This window comes from Bubalus kerabau, chromosome 5 (genome assembly GCF_029407905.1).
Source record: "Bubalus kerabau isolate K-KA32 ecotype Philippines breed swamp buffalo chromosome 5, PCC_UOA_SB_1v2, whole genome shotgun sequence".
Lineage (NCBI taxonomy): Eukaryota > Metazoa > Chordata > Mammalia > Artiodactyla > Bovidae > Bubalus > Bubalus kerabau.
In genome coordinates this window covers 8,421,620-8,437,398 of record NC_073628.1, presented here as the reverse complement: position 1 = coordinate 8,437,398, position 15,779 = coordinate 8,421,620, and the positions used below count along the sequence as shown (strand labels likewise).

General features: G+C 55.1%; 1 protein-coding gene across 1 annotated transcript; it reads left to right on the top strand.

The window, feature by feature from the left end:
- Positions 1-681: 681 nt before the first annotated feature.
- Positions 682-14,646, top strand: RPS6KA4 (ribosomal protein S6 kinase A4). The gene is made up of 17 exons (XM_055580927.1): positions 682-818; positions 923-994; positions 1,669-1,887; positions 1,964-2,079; positions 2,878-2,985; positions 3,192-3,272; positions 3,346-3,449; positions 3,545-3,695; positions 6,419-6,583; positions 9,554-9,682; positions 9,846-9,979; positions 10,064-10,157; positions 12,211-12,384; positions 12,465-12,659; positions 12,932-13,091; positions 13,276-13,439; positions 13,702-14,646. Exons 1-17 carry the CDS (start codon positions 764-766, stop codon positions 13,894-13,896), a joined length of 2,316 nt encoding a protein of 771 aa, XP_055436902.1. The 5' UTR covers positions 682-763; the 3' UTR covers positions 13,897-14,646.
- Positions 14,647-15,779: the final 1,133 nt, after the last annotated feature.

Here is a 15,779-nt window from a genome sequence, read left to right as displayed (position 1 = left end):
TACAGACAGGAAGCTGGGCTGGGCCACGTGGCTTCTGGGACCCTCTTAGCCTGCCCAGCACCAAGAGCAAAGAGACACACTGAGTGAGGTGTGCAGGGCTGGGGCTATGGAGGCAAGAGCTGGATGAGGTGGCCTGTGGCCTCACGCTGCTCATCTGTTAAGGGGACTGACAGGTCCCTTCCCCTATCTGCTGCAGTCAAGAAGTGATCAAGAAGAACCAGGCAAAAGGGTTGTGATCTGTATGAAGTTCCTCACTTTCACTGGTGGCTAAGAATTGGACAGAGCTGCCTGGCTGCCCTTAGGGCAGGCACCCTGGCGAGGAAGGCAGCTCTGTAGCACCAGAGTGGGACTCCCACCCCCTTGGGGCACAGCCTGCGGTGGACTTACCGCCCTGGGGCCGATACCTGGCTGGGGAGTGTCCGCCCCACAGAGGCTCCGGGTTATCCACAAACCCCAGGCATGGCTCCCAAGGGGGACTCCCAGGTCCCCAGGAAGGTCGCCCGGGGTCCCAGGGCGCACACTCCTGGCGGCAGCCCCCTGCGCCGCGGGAGACCGGACCGCCCCCGCCCACCCGCAGCCGGGGCGCTGTCACGTTCCAGCGCCTGACTCAGGCCGCGCGGGGCGGGGAGCCGGGAGGCGGCGCCGGCGCCCGCCTCGGCCCCGGAGGCGGCACCAGGAAGCTCCCGCCCCGGCCGGAGCCGCCATGTAACCGGCGCCGCCCGCCCCGGAGCCGAGCCGCGCGGGCCCCAGCGACCCGCCGGCCATGGGGGACGAGGATGAGGACGAGGGCTGTGCCGTGGAGCTGCAGATCACCGAAGGTGGGGCAGGGGGTGGCCCGGGGTGCTGGCTGGGTGATGGCTGCCCAGGCCGGCCGGGGAGGGTTCATGCACTGGCTGGGTTCATTTGCCCCCTGTGCCCACAGCCAACCTGACGGGGCACGAGGAGAAGGTAGGCGTGGAGAACTTCCAGCTGCTCAAGGTGCTGGGCACGGGAGGTGAGGACCCCTATCCACCGGCAAGTGTCCTCCCCCCGCAGGGTGCTCTGGGCCTGCCGCGCGGGCACACCCGCCTGGGTTGGGCCAGGCCACCACCAATGCCCCCCACCCTCTCCCGGCATAGCCCGCCTTGCCTGCTTGGCCCTGCCCTGCCGGCGTTGGCATGCCCACTTCCAGGGCTGCTCCACATTGAGCAAGGTCCTCCCCGGGTGTGCCAACACTCTTGGGGGCTTGCAGCCCACCCGTGTGATTTCACAGCTCCCCTCACTTTGCGAGATATGAGAGCCGTCTTCCTCCACTTTGCAAACTCCCCACCTCGGGGTTGACTGTCCTTCCGTCTGCCCGCACCTCTGCGCCCCCTCCCTGGCTTTGCATCCTCTATATCTTCTCCAGGTTTGCACACACCCCGCCCCCACCCTGTGCTGCAGGCCTCCAGGGAGTTGCGTACCCCCCAGCCTGGTTTGCACATGCCCTCCCTAGGTTTGCTGAGCACCCTCCCGGGGGTGTGCACATCTTTGCTTTAGAAAGCGCTGCCAGCTTTGTGCACACCTGCCTCTAGCCCCAGCTCCTTCCCCCACCTTGCACACCCTCCTGGGTGGGCGTTGCTACCCCTCCACCTTCGCACCGGCTCTTCTGCTCATGGCCTACCTTCCGCCCACTCGCTGCCCCCACAGCCTACGGGAAGGTGTTCCTGGTGCGGAAGGCAGGCGGGCACGACGCGGGCAAGCTGTATGCCATGAAGGTGCTGCGCAAGGCAGCCTTGGTGCAGCGTGCCAAGACACAGGAGCACACGCGTACCGAGCGCTCGGTGCTGGAGCTGGTGCGCCAGGCCCCCTTCCTGGTCACGCTGCACTACGCCTTCCAGACTGACGCCAAGCTGCACCTCATCCTGGGTAAGGGCAGGCCCTGTGGGGTGGGTGGGGCCACCCATGGGGGCTGCTTCCCAACTTCCACTCCCACCTCCCCCAGACTATGTGAACGGTGGCGAAATGTTCACCCACCTCTACCAGCGCCAGTACTTCAAGGAGGCCGAGGTGCGCGTGTATGGGGGCGAGATCGTGCTGGCCCTGGAGCACCTGCATAAGGTGGGTGAGGACCCGGTCACCTGGCGGTGGCCCTGGGCACCGGGTCCCGGCCCCGGAGGGGCCTGTGAAGCTGGCAGCCTCGGGCTTCCTGGAAGTGGGTGGCCGCGGGGTCGGGGTTGGGGGGGGACTGGATCCACTTCCCCTAACCTCCTGGGAGGAAGGCCCGGGTGCTGCCTTCTGGGGTCTCCTCCGCTGGCGCCTCCTCGAGGGGGCTTTCCTCTCACAGGGAACTCTCACAGGCTGCTTCCTGGGGCCACGTTCACAGAACTTCCTCAAACGGAGACCTCATGCCTTGGTTCCCAGAGCTGTCGTGATTCGGGTTTCCTCACACAGCTTTCCTCCTGGGGGCCTCTCTGTGGTGTTTCCCCACCCCTTCCATGCTTTTTGGAAGTTGATTGATTGACTGATGGCTGTGCTGGGTCTTCGTTGCTGCACTCGGGGGCTACTCTTTGTTGCGGTGCTCGGGGTTCTCGTTGCGGTGGCTTCTCTTGCTGCGGACTCAGCAGTTGTGGCCCACGGGCTTAGTTGCTCTCCATGGCATGTGGCACCTTCTGGGACCAGGGCTGGAAGCCATGTCCCCTGTATTGGCAGGCGGATTGTTAACCACTGGACCACCAGGGAAGTCCCTATGCTGGTGTATCTTAAATGGCTTCTCCCGTTCAATGGGCCAGTCTCATCCTGCCCCTCACCCCACTGGAGATCCCCTGCCCCAGGGATCTGGTACGGAACAGGAGCTGTAGGAGTGGGGGGTGGGGGTGTCAGAGGAGGGACCCTCAGCGCCCTCTTCCCTCCTGCCAGCTGGGCATCATCTACCGAGATCTGAAGCTGGAGAATGTGCTGCTGGACTCTGAGGGTCACATTGTCCTCACCGACTTTGGGCTTAGCAAGGAGTTCCTGACAGAGGAGGTGAGTGAAGGGTGGTCTCAGCCTCCTGAACCCCCCTACACAGGCCTTCCCATCCCGGCTCCAGCTCCATGCCTGGCTCTGCAGTAGCTCTGCCTTCAGGAAGTTCCCACTGCTCCGACTCTCACAAGTCCAGCGAGTCTTACTCTGGGCCGTGTGGTGGGGGTGGGGGCAGCTGGGTGTCCAAATGGGTCCTCTTGTCCTTCCAGAAAGAGCGGACCTTTTCCTTCTGTGGCACCATCGAGTACATGGCCCCTGAAATCATCCGCAGCAAATCGGGCCATGGCAAGGTGGGTTGGCCCAGGAGTGGGGTGGGGTGAGGCGGGGGTGGCTGCAGGCTCTCACCCTGGCTGTGCCCGGCAGGCTGTGGACTGGTGGAGCCTTGGCATCCTGCTTTTTGAGCTGCTGACGGGGGCCTCACCCTTCACCCTGGAGGGCGAGAGGAACACGCAGGCAGAGGTGTCTCGGTGAGCAGGGCTGGAAGCAGAGGGCGGCCGAGGAGCCTGGGCAGGGCTGGAGGGGGGGGCTCGCTGCCCCTGACGCCCCCCCCCAATCCTCCCAGACGGATCCTGAAGTGCTCCCCTCCCTTCCCCCCCCGGATCGGGCCAGTGGCACAGGACCTACTGCAGCGGCTACTTTGCAAGGACCCCAGGAAGCGACTGGGTGCAGGACCCCAGGGGGCACAGGAAGTTAAGGACCACCCCTTCTTCCAGGTGAGGCTCCTGGCTCACCCCCATAGCTCTCTGCACACACCGGGGCTGGGCTACTGCTCTGGGTTGGGGGACACTGGAGGGATGGTCTGAGACAGGCCAGTTTCACTTGATTTAGAAAACTTTGCAGGTAAAGAAAGCAGGCTTGTCTTCTCATTCATCTCTATTTAAATTTGCTCTCGTGGGAAAGAATTCTAGGTTCATTGCCTGGCAGGGCTGGCAGGGACTTGAGAATGGACTCTTCATTGGACAATTCAGAGAGGCATGGTGATCTGCCAGAGATCACACAGTAAAAATGTAGAGCTGGGAACAGACCCCAGGTCTACGGTCGGGCCCAGTCTCATGACTGTTAGCATCCACTCAGGGTTTTGGTCTTTGTACCTGTATATTCTGTATGCCTGTACTTCAGATGGACGTGTCTGAATCAGCCACGTGGGATCTGTCCTAAGCAACTTGCATGCGGGTTAGGGTGCAGTGCAGAGTGAATTCTGTCCTTGTGAGAACTTGCTGGTTTGGACACTGTGTGGCGAGTCATCGCACAGCATGTGTGCGTGCTCAGTCGCTCAGTCATGTCCAACTCTTCGCGATCCCCTGGACTGTAGCCAGGGGATCTCTGTCCATGGGAGTGGGCTGACATTTCCTACTCCAGGATTGAACCCGCGTCTCCTGCATTAGCAGGCGGATTCTTTACCACTGAGCCACCTGGGAAGCCCCCGTTGCCTAGCAGGACCTTGTAACAGTGAATGTGTCTTGGTCCCTTGCTTGCATAATTTCATGTAAGCCTCAGAACCAAGCTAATTATCCTTATTTTCACAGATGAGGAAACAGGTTCAGAAAAAGTGAAAGTTGCTCAGTCGTGTCTGACTCTTTGTGACCTCATGGACTATACAGTCCATGGTCAGAGAGGTTAGGTAATTTGCCCAAGATCACTGAGCGAAGTGATACAGCTCAGGTCTAGGTGGCCTGAAGGCCCATGCTCTGAAGTGTCATGTTCTGTTTACACGTGGGTATTAAATTTGCCTTGTCCAATGTAGTAACAAAAGCATCCATTTATGGGCACTTACTGTGGGCTGGGCACCCAGTTACCCTTGCTATGAATACCACCTCCTTGAATCTTCCCAGCAAGTTTTGCCTGGAAGGGCCCTCAAAGAAGCTTTCTCAGACAGGAGTCTTAAGCCTCTGTGGTGAAGATGTTCCGTTACGGGCAGAGTGACTGACCAGTGTCAGTGTCCTTCAGTGAATTCCTCAGCCCACCCTGAGTGCATCCTGGGCCCTGGGTGCTTGGGAGCAGGTGAACCAGTTGTCAGACTAGAGAGCGCCCACACCCCCCAAGGTCTTTAAGGCCTGATGCTATTTCCTCTTCTCTCAAGACAATCTCTTTGCTGATAGCAATGCTGAGGTCCCTGGTGCCAGAACTGGGGCCTTTAAGCCCAAGCCATGCCTCTAGGCTGCATGTGACCAAAAGTGCACCGAAGATGGTGATATCTGTGGAACAGAGTCTGGCTTCTAGGAACAGAGACTGGAATGAATGGTAGTCTAAAAAAGAGATCTATCTGTCTGTCTGTCTATCTATCTACATAAAAGAAATCCAGAGGTCAGTAGTCTAGGGCTGCTGTGGTGTCTTCAAGGAAAGCTTGATTTTTTCTTTTTAAATGCTCCTTCATTTTTAGCACATAGCCTCCATTCCCAGGACTTTCCAGGTGGTGCTAGTGGTAAAGAGCCCATCTGCCAATGCAGGAGACAAGAGATGTGGGTTCAATCCCTAGGTCAGGAAGATCCCCTGGAGGAGGGCATGGCAATCCACTCCAGTATTTTTGCCTGGAGAATCCCATGGATAGAGGAGCCGAGTGGGCTATAGTCCATGGGGTCACAAGAGTTTGACGTGCCTGAGCAGCTAACACTATGCTACAGCCTGCACGGTTGCCTCCTGGTATCAAAATGACTGCCAGACCTCTTGCTGTCTAGGTTGCTCTCCAGGTGGGAAGCATGAGGAAGAAGGAGGGAAGGGCAAAAAGCGTACTTCACAACTGCTCACCCTCCTCTTCAGGCTCTTTCTCTGGATTTCTCCCTCATAATTTTTGCTTACAAGTAATTGGTCACTGCTAACTGCAAGGAAGTTTGTAAAACACTATTTTTTAGTTTGTACATTGGTTCCTGAAATAAAATGGGGGCTATAGTGCTAAGTATGACAGAGAGAATGGGTGTTGGACAGGCAACAAGAGCAAGCTATGCCACACTAGTTTAAACATAAAAAGGAATGTTTTAGCTACCATAAATGAAAAGTCAGGGAAAACGGTCTGATTTCAGGCAAGGCTGGATCCAGGTGCTGAGTCTATGTTATTAGGAATTTCTTACTTTGTCTCCTGCTTCTGCTTTTCTGCCTGGGCATTTCATCACTAGACACTGAGGGGGCCCCAGCAGTTCCAGACCCATATCCTGCCAGATTTAAGTCCAGTAGAAGACAGAGATTTTTTTTTTGCATACCAGTTCTATTAAAAGTCCCAGAATTGGCTGAGTGTGGTGGAGGGGTGGTTCTCTAAGGGAAACAGGGATCCTGTTATCAGAGGAAGGGAAACAGAAGCTGGGGAGGCAGGAAGAACAGCTTTGCACACAACTGCCAGCGAGACCTTTGCCTCACTGAGGAGCTGCCCAGTGAGGGTGGCCCAAATGGACACTGTTTCCACTTCCTGCCCTTTGATCCCTTATCTTTCATTCCTTTTCTCCAGGGTCTGGACTGGGCTGCTCTGGCTGCTAGGAAGATTCCAGCCCCATTCCGACCCCAGATCCGCTCAGAGCTGGATGTGGGCAACTTTGCAGAAGAATTTACCCGACTGGAGCCTGTCTACTCACCCCCTGGCAGCCCCCCACCTGGGGACCCTCGCATCTTCCAGGTGAGTGAGAGCTCATGGAACCACAGATGCAGGGGAAGTGGGGTGCTGTTGCCAGCCTCAGCCCCAGCTGACCTCTGGACATTACATAGCTCTGTGTCCTGAGCGGGACTCAGTATCTCCCTTGCTCTCCATTCATGATGAACTTGGAATTGTCAGTCATTGAGGCTGCCTTGGCAGGACATGTCTTTGAATTTCTGGTTTATCTTGAAATTTCATGTCGATTTCCCTTCTCCATCATCTCTCTTTATTGTTAGGTAAAACTTGTTTTAAGGGGAAACCTAGGAAGAGATGCTTTGTTTATACTGTGGCATACCATATCACATTCCTGGGGACACAGGCCCCCTCTACCCAGTTTTAGAAGCTTAGGCCTGTTGGACAAGTCCAAGCTCCTTTGCTTGGTATGCAAGGCCTTGCATGATGTGGTCTTTTTTTTTTTACTTTTTCTTTTCTTTTATATTGGAATATAGCCAAATAACAATGTTGTGATTGTTTCAGGTGGACAGCAAAGGGACTCAGCCATACATATGCCTGTATCCATTCTCCCCCAAACTCCCCTCCCATCCAGGCTGCCCCCTAACATTGAGCAGAGTTCCCTGTGCTATACAGTAGGTCCTTGTTGGTTATCCATTTTAAATATAGCAGTATATACATGTCAATTTCAAACTCCCTTGTTGTTGCTCAGTTGCTAAATTGTGTCTGACACTGGGCTGCAACACACCAGGCTTCCCTGTCCTCCACTATCTCTTGGAGTTTGCTCAAACTCATGTCCACTGAGTTGGTGATGCCTTTCAGCCATCTCATCCTGTTGCCCCCTTCTCCTCCGCCTTCAATCTTTCTCAGCATCAGTCTTTTCTAACAAGTCGGCTCTTTGCATCAGGTACCCAAAGTATTGGAGCTTCAGCTCCAGCATCAGTCCTGCCAATGAATTTTCTTTAGGATTGACTGGTTTTGATCTCCCTGCTGTCCAAGGGACTCTCAAGAGTCTTCTCCAGCACCACAGTTTGAAAGTATCAATTCTTTGGTGCTCAGCCTTCCTTATGGTCCAACTCTCACATCCGTACATGACTACTGGAAAAACCATAGCTGACTATATGGACCTTTGTGGGCAAAGTGACGTCTCTGCTTTTAATACACTGTCTAGGTTTGTCATAGGTTTTCTTCCAAGGAGCAGGCGTCTGTTAATTTCATGGCTGCAGTCACCATCTGCAGTGATTTTGGAGCTCAAGAAAATGAAATCTGCCACTGTTTCCATATTTTCCCCATTTATTTTCCATGAAGTGATGGGACCAGATGCCATGATCTTAGTTTTCTGAATGTTGAGTTTTAAGCCAGTTTTTTCATTCTCCTCTTTTACCTTCATCAAGCGGCTCTTTAGTTCCTCTTTTCTTTCTGCCATTAGGGTGGTATCATCTGCATATCTGATGTTGTTGATATTTCGCCATGCAATCTTGATTCCAGCTTTTGATTCATCCAGCCTGGCATTTTGCATGATGTACTCTACATATAAATAAACAGGGTAACAATATACAGCCTTGACGTACTCCTTTCCCAATTTTGTACCAGTCCGTTGTTCTGTGTCTGGTTTTCCCTAACTACCCCTTTTTCCCACCCTTCCCCGCTGGTAATCAGAAGTTCATTCACTAAGTCTGTAAGCCTGTTTCTGTTGTGTAAATCAGTTCATTTGTATACGATGTGGTCTTTGCTCAGTACTCTCTGTTATTTCACCTGGTGCTCCAGCACCTTGGAACTTCTCAGAGGTTCCAGAATATACTTCTGTACCTTTGCACATGCAGTTTCCCCCACCTGAGGTTCTTTCCCTACAGTTGCCCACCTGGCAAAATTCAAGCCTTGTTGTCCAGCGCTGCCCTGTGTGAAGACTTCCCTGCTCCTCTGGCCCTGGGTTGCCCTTTTCTTGTGCACCAGCCCTCTGAAGACAAAACCTCCTTCCGAGCAGTTTGTCAGGTCGTATGCTGACACTGACGGAGACCACCTTGCCTGGTCTGAAACTCTTGGAGGGCAGGGACTATGTGTTTAATTTCTGCGTCCCTAAGTCCAGCTTGGGGTCATGGCTGGGTAGCATGCGGTCCATAAATAGTAAATAATAGGCCAGTATCAACTATGGATGGATCAGTCCCCTCTGTGAAGCTCTCACAAGTGACAGCTCTGTGCTTGAATATCCCTTGATCTACTGGGATCTATCTTTGATCTCACAGTCCTAATGAGCAAGTTTTCTTGTGAATCAATGGTTACTTTCATTCATTCATTTAATGATTCAAAAATATGTACTGAGTGCCTTCAACGTGCCAGGCACTGACTTGGGTACTGGGGACGTATCAACAAACTTAGCAGACAAAAATCCCACCTGTGTGTATCCTAGTTAGCACTGCATACAGTGGCGCTGCGTTTTTAGGAGAAAACAACACATCCTTAAAATTACCCTTGAGAATTCCTTGAATTGCCAGGACTTGGATCCTTAGGAAAGGCAAAAAAATTAACTTTGGTTTCTCTTTACATTTCCTCAATAGCACCCCCTTGCAGAGGAGGCCAAAGTTTGATTTGAAACTAATAAAGACTTTTTGTCCTGAGTTGGGTAGAGCTGAATTTTCCTAAGCTAAGCATGTGTGATACCAGGCCACAATTCTTTTATTCGTTCAGCCCATCATATTCTGGGCCACTACGTTGTGCCAGATGATGGCCTTGGCAGTTGGGGGACCACTGTGACAAGAAAGGTGGAGTCCTAGACTGCTAAGGGGATAGACATGGTTCCAAGGGATCACAGACCAAGGTGGAATAAAAATGTCCACAACAGCCTGTGTATACCGGGATGCAAAAGCAACACCCTCAACTCCCTACGGCAGGATCTTTCCTCTACTCGCTGCCCTTCCGGCTGGGTCTGGGCCTTCAGGGGCTCCTTCTGCACCTCCAGCCCCCGGATGCCCATCCAGCCCTGACAACCCCCTCCTCCACCAGGGATACTCCTTCGTGGCGCCATCCATCTTGTTTGACCGCAACAATGCGGTGATGACCGATGTGCTGGAAGCGTCTGGCGCTGGAGACCGGCCCGGCCCGGCGGCGTTGGCCAGGAGCGTCATGATGCAGGTGGATTGGGCCAGGGTGGGGAGAAGTGGGCGTGGGGACTCCATACCTGTCTTCACCAGGCGCACATGGTGGCTTCGGTGAGGCCCGGAGCCTCTCCGAGGTGGGGCGTGGCATAGCCGCAAGGCTCCCGCTAGAACCTCTGACGCTTCTCTTTCGCCCCCAGGACTCGCCCTTCTTCCAGCAGTACGAACTGGACCTGCGGGAACCCGCGTTGGGCCAGGGTAGTTTCTCCGTGTGCCGCCGCTGCCGACAGCTACAGAGCGGCCAAGAGTTCGCTGTCAAGATCCTAAGTCGCAGGTGGGCGGGCCTGGGGCGGGCGGAGTCCGGCAGACTCAGGGAGGGTGGGGCCGGAGGTTCTGACCCCGCCTGCCCTGCCCCCAGGCTGGAGGAGAACACGCAGCGCGAAGTGGCTGCCCTGCGGCTGTGCCAGTCGCATCCCAACGTGGTGAAGCTACACGAAGTGCATCACGACCAGGTGACGCCTTCCTGGGCTGGGGCGGAGCGCAGGGGCTCTGGAGGCTGCCCGAGGAGGGCGGGGAGGGGGCGGGGAGGCGGACAGGAGGCGGGGCCTGAGCGTGCCGTGGGAGGGGCCTGAGGACCTGGAGGTGAGGGAGGCGGGATTATGGTAGCTCAGCAGGTAAAGAAATCGCCTGCAATTCAAGAGATTCCTGGATCGGGAAGTTTCCTTGGAGAAGGGATAGGCTACTCCAGCGCTCTTGGGTTTCCCTGGTGGCTCAAACGGTAAAGAATCCGCCTGCAATGTGGGAGACCTGGGTTTGATTCCTGGGTTGGGAAGATCCCCTGGAAGAGGGCATCCCACTCTAGTATTCTTGTCTGGAGAATCCCCATGGACGGAGGAGCCTGGCAGGCTACAGGCTACATATATATAAAGAGTCGGACACGACTGAGGGACTAAGCACCTAGGAGGGCCTGAGGACTCGAAGGTGGATATGGGAATGGACAAAGGAACAGGGCAGGGGGACGATTTTTGCGGGTGGGTTTTAAGGTGGCCACAACAGTTTGTTGTGTGGATCACAACAAACTGTGGAAAATTCTTAAAGAGATGGGAGTAGCAAACCACCTTACCTGCCTCCTGAGAAATCTGTATGCAGGTCAAGAAACAACAGTTAGAATCGGACATGGAACAACGGACTGGTTCCAAATTGGGAAACGAGTACATCAAAGCTATATATTGTCACCCTGTTTATTTAACTTATATGCAGAGTACATTATGCAAAATGCGGGCTGGATGAAGCACAAGCTGGAATCAAGATTTCCAGGAGAAATATCAATAACCTCAGATATGCAGATGACACCACCCTTATGGCAGAAAGCAAAAAACTGAGGAGCCTCTTGATGAAAGTGAAAGAGGAGAGTGAAAAAAAGCAGGCTTAAAACTCAACATTCAAAAAATGAAGATAATGGCATCGGGTCCCATCACTTCATGGCACATAGATGGGGAAACAATGAAAACAGTGACAGACTTTATTTTCTTGGGCTCCAAAATCACTGCAGATGGTGACTGCAGCCATGAAATTAACAGACGCTTGCTCCTTGGAAGAAAAGCTATGACAAACCTAGACAGCATATTAAAAAGCAGATATTACTTTGCCGACAAAGGACCATCTATTCAAAGCTATGGTTTTTCCAGTAGTCTTGTATGGATGTAAGAGTTGGACTATAAAGAAAGCTGAGCGCCGAAGAGTTGATGCTTTTGAACTATGGTGTTGGAGAAGACTCTTGAGTGTCCCTTGGACTGCAAGGAGATCAAACTTGTCAATCCTAAAGGAAATCAGTCCTGAATATTCATTGGAAAGACTGATGCTGAAGCTGAAGTTCCAATCCTTTGGCTACCTGATTCAAAGAACTGACTCATTGGAAAAGACCCTGATGCTGGGAAAGATTGAAGGCAAGGGGAGAAGGGGACGACAGAGGATAAGATGGTTGGATGGCATCACTGACTTGATGGATATGAGTTTGAGCAGACTGCAGGAGTTGGTGATGGACAGGGAAGCCTGGCAGTGCTGCAGTCCATGGGGTCGCAAAGAGTTGGACACGACTGAGGGACTGAACTGAACTTTAAGGTGGCCAAAGGGACTGCTGCTGCTGCTAAGTCGCTTCAGTCATGTCCAACTCTTTGCGACCCTGTGGACCAAAGCCCGCCACGTCCTCTGTCCATAGGATTCTCCAGGCCCAAGAATACTGGAGTGGATTGCCATGCCCTCCTCCAGGGGATCTTCCCCACCCAGGGATCCAACCCGCCTGTTACCTCGCTTGCATTGGCAGGCGGGTTGTTTGCCACTAGCGCCACCTGGGAAGGAAAACAGTACGGGGTAGAACCGCAAGCGAGTCCTAAGGTGGTTCTTGTGGAGGGGGGTGGGGGGCGGTGGTGGTAGTCTTGAGGTCAGGGTTGAATGTGGAAGGCCCCTGAAACTGGGGGCGGGGCTCGATGGTGACCTCTGGGCGGGATCCGGCGGGTGGGCGGGGTCTCGGTAGGCGGTGACCCGGACCCGTCTCGCTGCCCGCAGCTGCACACGTACCTGGTCCTGGAGCTGCTGCAGGGCGGGGAGCTGCTGGAGCACATCCGCAAGAAGCGGCACTTCAGCGAGTCCGAGGCGAGCCAGATCCTGCGCAGCCTCGTGTCGGCCGTGAGCTTCATGCACGAGGAGGCGGGCGTAGTACACCGCGACCTGAAGCCCGAGGTGAGCGCGGGGCCTCAGCGCATCGGGAGGGCCTCGGCGCGGAGAGCCGGGTTCTGACGGCCGCCTCGCCGCCCTCGTAGAACATCCTGTACGCCGATGACACGCCCGGGGCCCCAGTGAAGATCATCGACTTCGGGTTCGCGCGCCTGCGCCCGCAGAGCCCCGCGGGGCCCATGCAGACGCCCTGCTTCACGCTGCAGTACGCAGCCCCCGAGCTGTTGGCCCAGCAGGGTTACGATGAGTCCTGCGACCTCTGGAGCCTCGGCGTTATTCTGGTATGGGGATGGCGTCTCTGAGGGGATGTCAGGGGCAGGATTTGGTCTGAGGCTAGGATAAGATGTCCTGATACATAGGCGGGGTCGCTCTGGTGCTGGGGTCTGGGCACCCTAGTTTGAGGAGTAGAGTTCATCACCCATGGGCCTCAGGAGTTAGCCTCTTGGAGAGAGTGCATTGTCCTGTGGTGGGTTGAATCAGTCTCCTGGCCTCCATTGGCCCCTAGTCTGGGCTGGTCTCACTTTTCACCTGTCCCTCCCACCCCCACCCCTAGTACATGATGCTGTCGGGCCAGGTCCCCTTCCAGGGGGCCTCAGGCCAAGGCGGGCAGAGCCAGGCGGCGGAGATCATGTGCAAGATCCGCGAGGGGCGCTTCTCTCTTGACGGAGAGGCCTGGGAAGGCGTGTCTGAGGAAGCCAAGGAGCTGGTCCGAGGTGCGGAGCTGGAGGTCATAGGTTATGGTTGGGGAGGGGGAGGCCATGGGGTCGTGATGGGGCAAGGAGTGCCCCCGGGTCAGGTGTCCAGGTGGGGGGCTTGTCGGGGAGGAGAGTGGGGCTGCCCTCTCTGGGGTGTAGCCTCTACACGTGGCCCGCCAACGCTGCCCCGCCCCGCCTTCAGGGCTCCTGACTGTGGATCCCGCCAAACGGCTGAAGCTCGAGGGGCTGCGGGGCAGCTCGTGGCTGCAGGACGGCAGCGCGCGCTCCTCGCCTCCGCTGCGGACGCCGGACGTGCTGGAGTCCTCGGGGTCCGCTGTGCGCTCCGGGCTCAACGCCACCTTCATGGTGAGGGGCGGGGCCTGAGGGGCGGGGCCTGAGCCTGGGGGCGGGGCCTCTGGGAGGCGACTCTCCGGAGACCTACCAGGTTGAGTTCCGCGGAGTCCAAACCCGTGACCTGCCGGGCCCCTGAGCTTCTGAGAGGCTGTGGAGGCCAAAGACCTGTTGGCCCTGACCTAGTGGGATGGGAAGGAGGGCCTGGGATGGGGCCAAAACCGGGATCTGGAAGTCGAGGCCGGGCCCGTGGGACTCACCCTTTCCTTTCCGCCAGGCGTTCAACCGGGGCAAGCGCGAGGGTTTCTTCCTGAAGAGCGTGGAAAACGCGCCGCTGGCCAAGCGGCGGAAACAGAAATTACGGAGCGCCGCCACGTCTCGCCGCGTCTCCCCAGCGCCCGCCGCCCCGGGCCGGGCCCCGGCCGCCAAGGGAACCCCCCGACGAGCCAATGGCCCCCTACCCCCCTCCTAGCCCCTGCCCCTGTGACCCCCGCCTCCCTCGTCGTGTCTGTGATCTAGGAGGCCGGCTCACTGCCTCCTGCATCGGCGCCGCCCCCCTCCCCAGGACTGTTACCCTTCTCCCCCCCTTTCCCCCTCCCTACCCCCAGACAGAGAAGAAGTATTTTTATAAGCAGAGAATTCTTTTTTAAAAAATGTCTTACCAGATTAGAGTTAGAGATGCAGGGAAGGAGGGGGCCTGCTGGGGAGTGGGGTGTGGGGCCCTCTGCCAAGATACTGCCTCATCTGGTGGAAGGCCCTTCTACCCCAAGGGGCTGCCCCGGTTAGGAAGGGCTCCTCCATTTCTAAGCACTGAGTTGCCACAGGGAGAAACTGGGACCTCTCCCCTGCCCTCCCCTGAGGACCTGCTCTTGGGAGGGGGCACCTCTCAAGCTGTCACTTTATGGACTGTCTGTGCAATTACGTCCACCAAAGACCTGTGTTGAGGCGGGCGCTCAGCGAGAGGCCCTGGGGGACCCCCTGAAGCATTTCTGCCTCACTTTATGTCACCTGCTTCCCCCTACTGGGGCTAAGTTAGGAGGTAGGCGACCTCCCCTAAAAGGGGCGGCCCCCTTCTCATCCGTCCCCTCCCCTTTGGCACAGTTGCCCCTAGCTGGGGGGTGGGGCCTTGGGGGTCTGGGCTGGGCTTCCATAGTCACTGCCTCCGCCCATCCAGGCTGTGCCTTTGACTTTAAAATAAAAGTCTACTCAGTGCTGTGTGGCATCTGTGTGTGTATGTGTGGAGGGTGTTGGGGCAGAGGTCTTGCGGTTCACTTCCAGGCGTTGGCCCTTGGGCCTCAAAGTGGAGGGACAGAGCAGACCCTTCTGGATAAGATGATACCCTTTGCCCTTGGTGTTTTTTAAATTTATTTTTATTTGGAGGATAATTGCTTTACAATTTGTGCTGGTTTCTCTGTACAACAACATGAACCAACCATATGTATACATATGTCCCCTCCCTCTTGAGCCTCTCTCCTACCCTTTCAACATCCCACCCCACTAGGTCATCTCAGCACTGAGCTGAGCTCCCTGTGTTATAGAGCAGCTTCCCACTAGCTGTCTGATTTACATGTCGTGGTGTATAGACGTCAATGCTCCTTTCTCAATTTGTCCCACCCTCTCCCTCCCCCACTGTCCAGAGGTCTGCTGTTCACATCTGCATCTCTATTCCCGCCCTGCAAATAGGTTCATCAGTACCATTTTTCTAGACTCCATATATATGCATTACTATATGATATTTTTCTGACTTCACGCTGTATGTCAGACCCTAGGTCCATCCACCTCTCTACAACTGACTCAGTTTTGTTCCTTTTTATGACTGAGTACTACTCCATAGTATATATGTACCGCAATTTCTTTATACATTCATCTGTTGATAAACTTCTGGGTTGCTTCCATATCCTGACTGTTGTAAATAGTGTTACAGTGAACACTGGCATACACGTGACTTTTTGAACTATGGTTTTCTCAGGGCATATGCCCAAGTGGGATTGCTGGGTCATATGGTAGTTCTTTCCTAGTTTTTTTTTTTTTTTTAAAGGAATCTCCATACTGTTCTCCATAGTGGTTTTCCCACCAACAGTGCAAGAAGTTTCCCTTTTTTCCACATCTTCTCCAGCATTTATTTTTTGTAGATTTTTTTGATGATAGCCATTCTAACTGGTGTGAAGTGATACCTCATTATAGTTTTGACTTGCGGTTCTCCCTTGGACACCAAGGAGATCAAACCAGTCAGTCCTAAAGGAAATCAACCCTGAATATTCATTGGAACAACTGATGCTGAAGCTAAAGCTCCAATACTTTGGCCACCTGATATGAAGAGCTGACTCACTGGAAAAGATACCGATGTTGGGAAAG

What these genes read in the sequence shown, in the direction of transcription:
- RPS6KA4 (XM_055580927.1), top strand. Translation starts at nt 764, where the DNA reads ATGGGGGACGAGGATGAGGACGAGGGCTGTGCCGTGGAGCTGCAGATC. An exon ending in CCCTGGAGCACCTGCATAAG is followed by an intron (nt 2,080 to 2,877) that starts GTGGGTGAGGAC and finishes CCCTCCTGCCAG; the next exon opens with CTGGGCATCATCTACCGAGA. An exon ending in AGCCAAGGAGCTGGTCCGAG is followed by an intron (nt 13,092 to 13,275) that starts GTGCGGAGCTGG and finishes CCCCGCCTTCAG; the next exon opens with GGCTCCTGACTGTGGATCCC.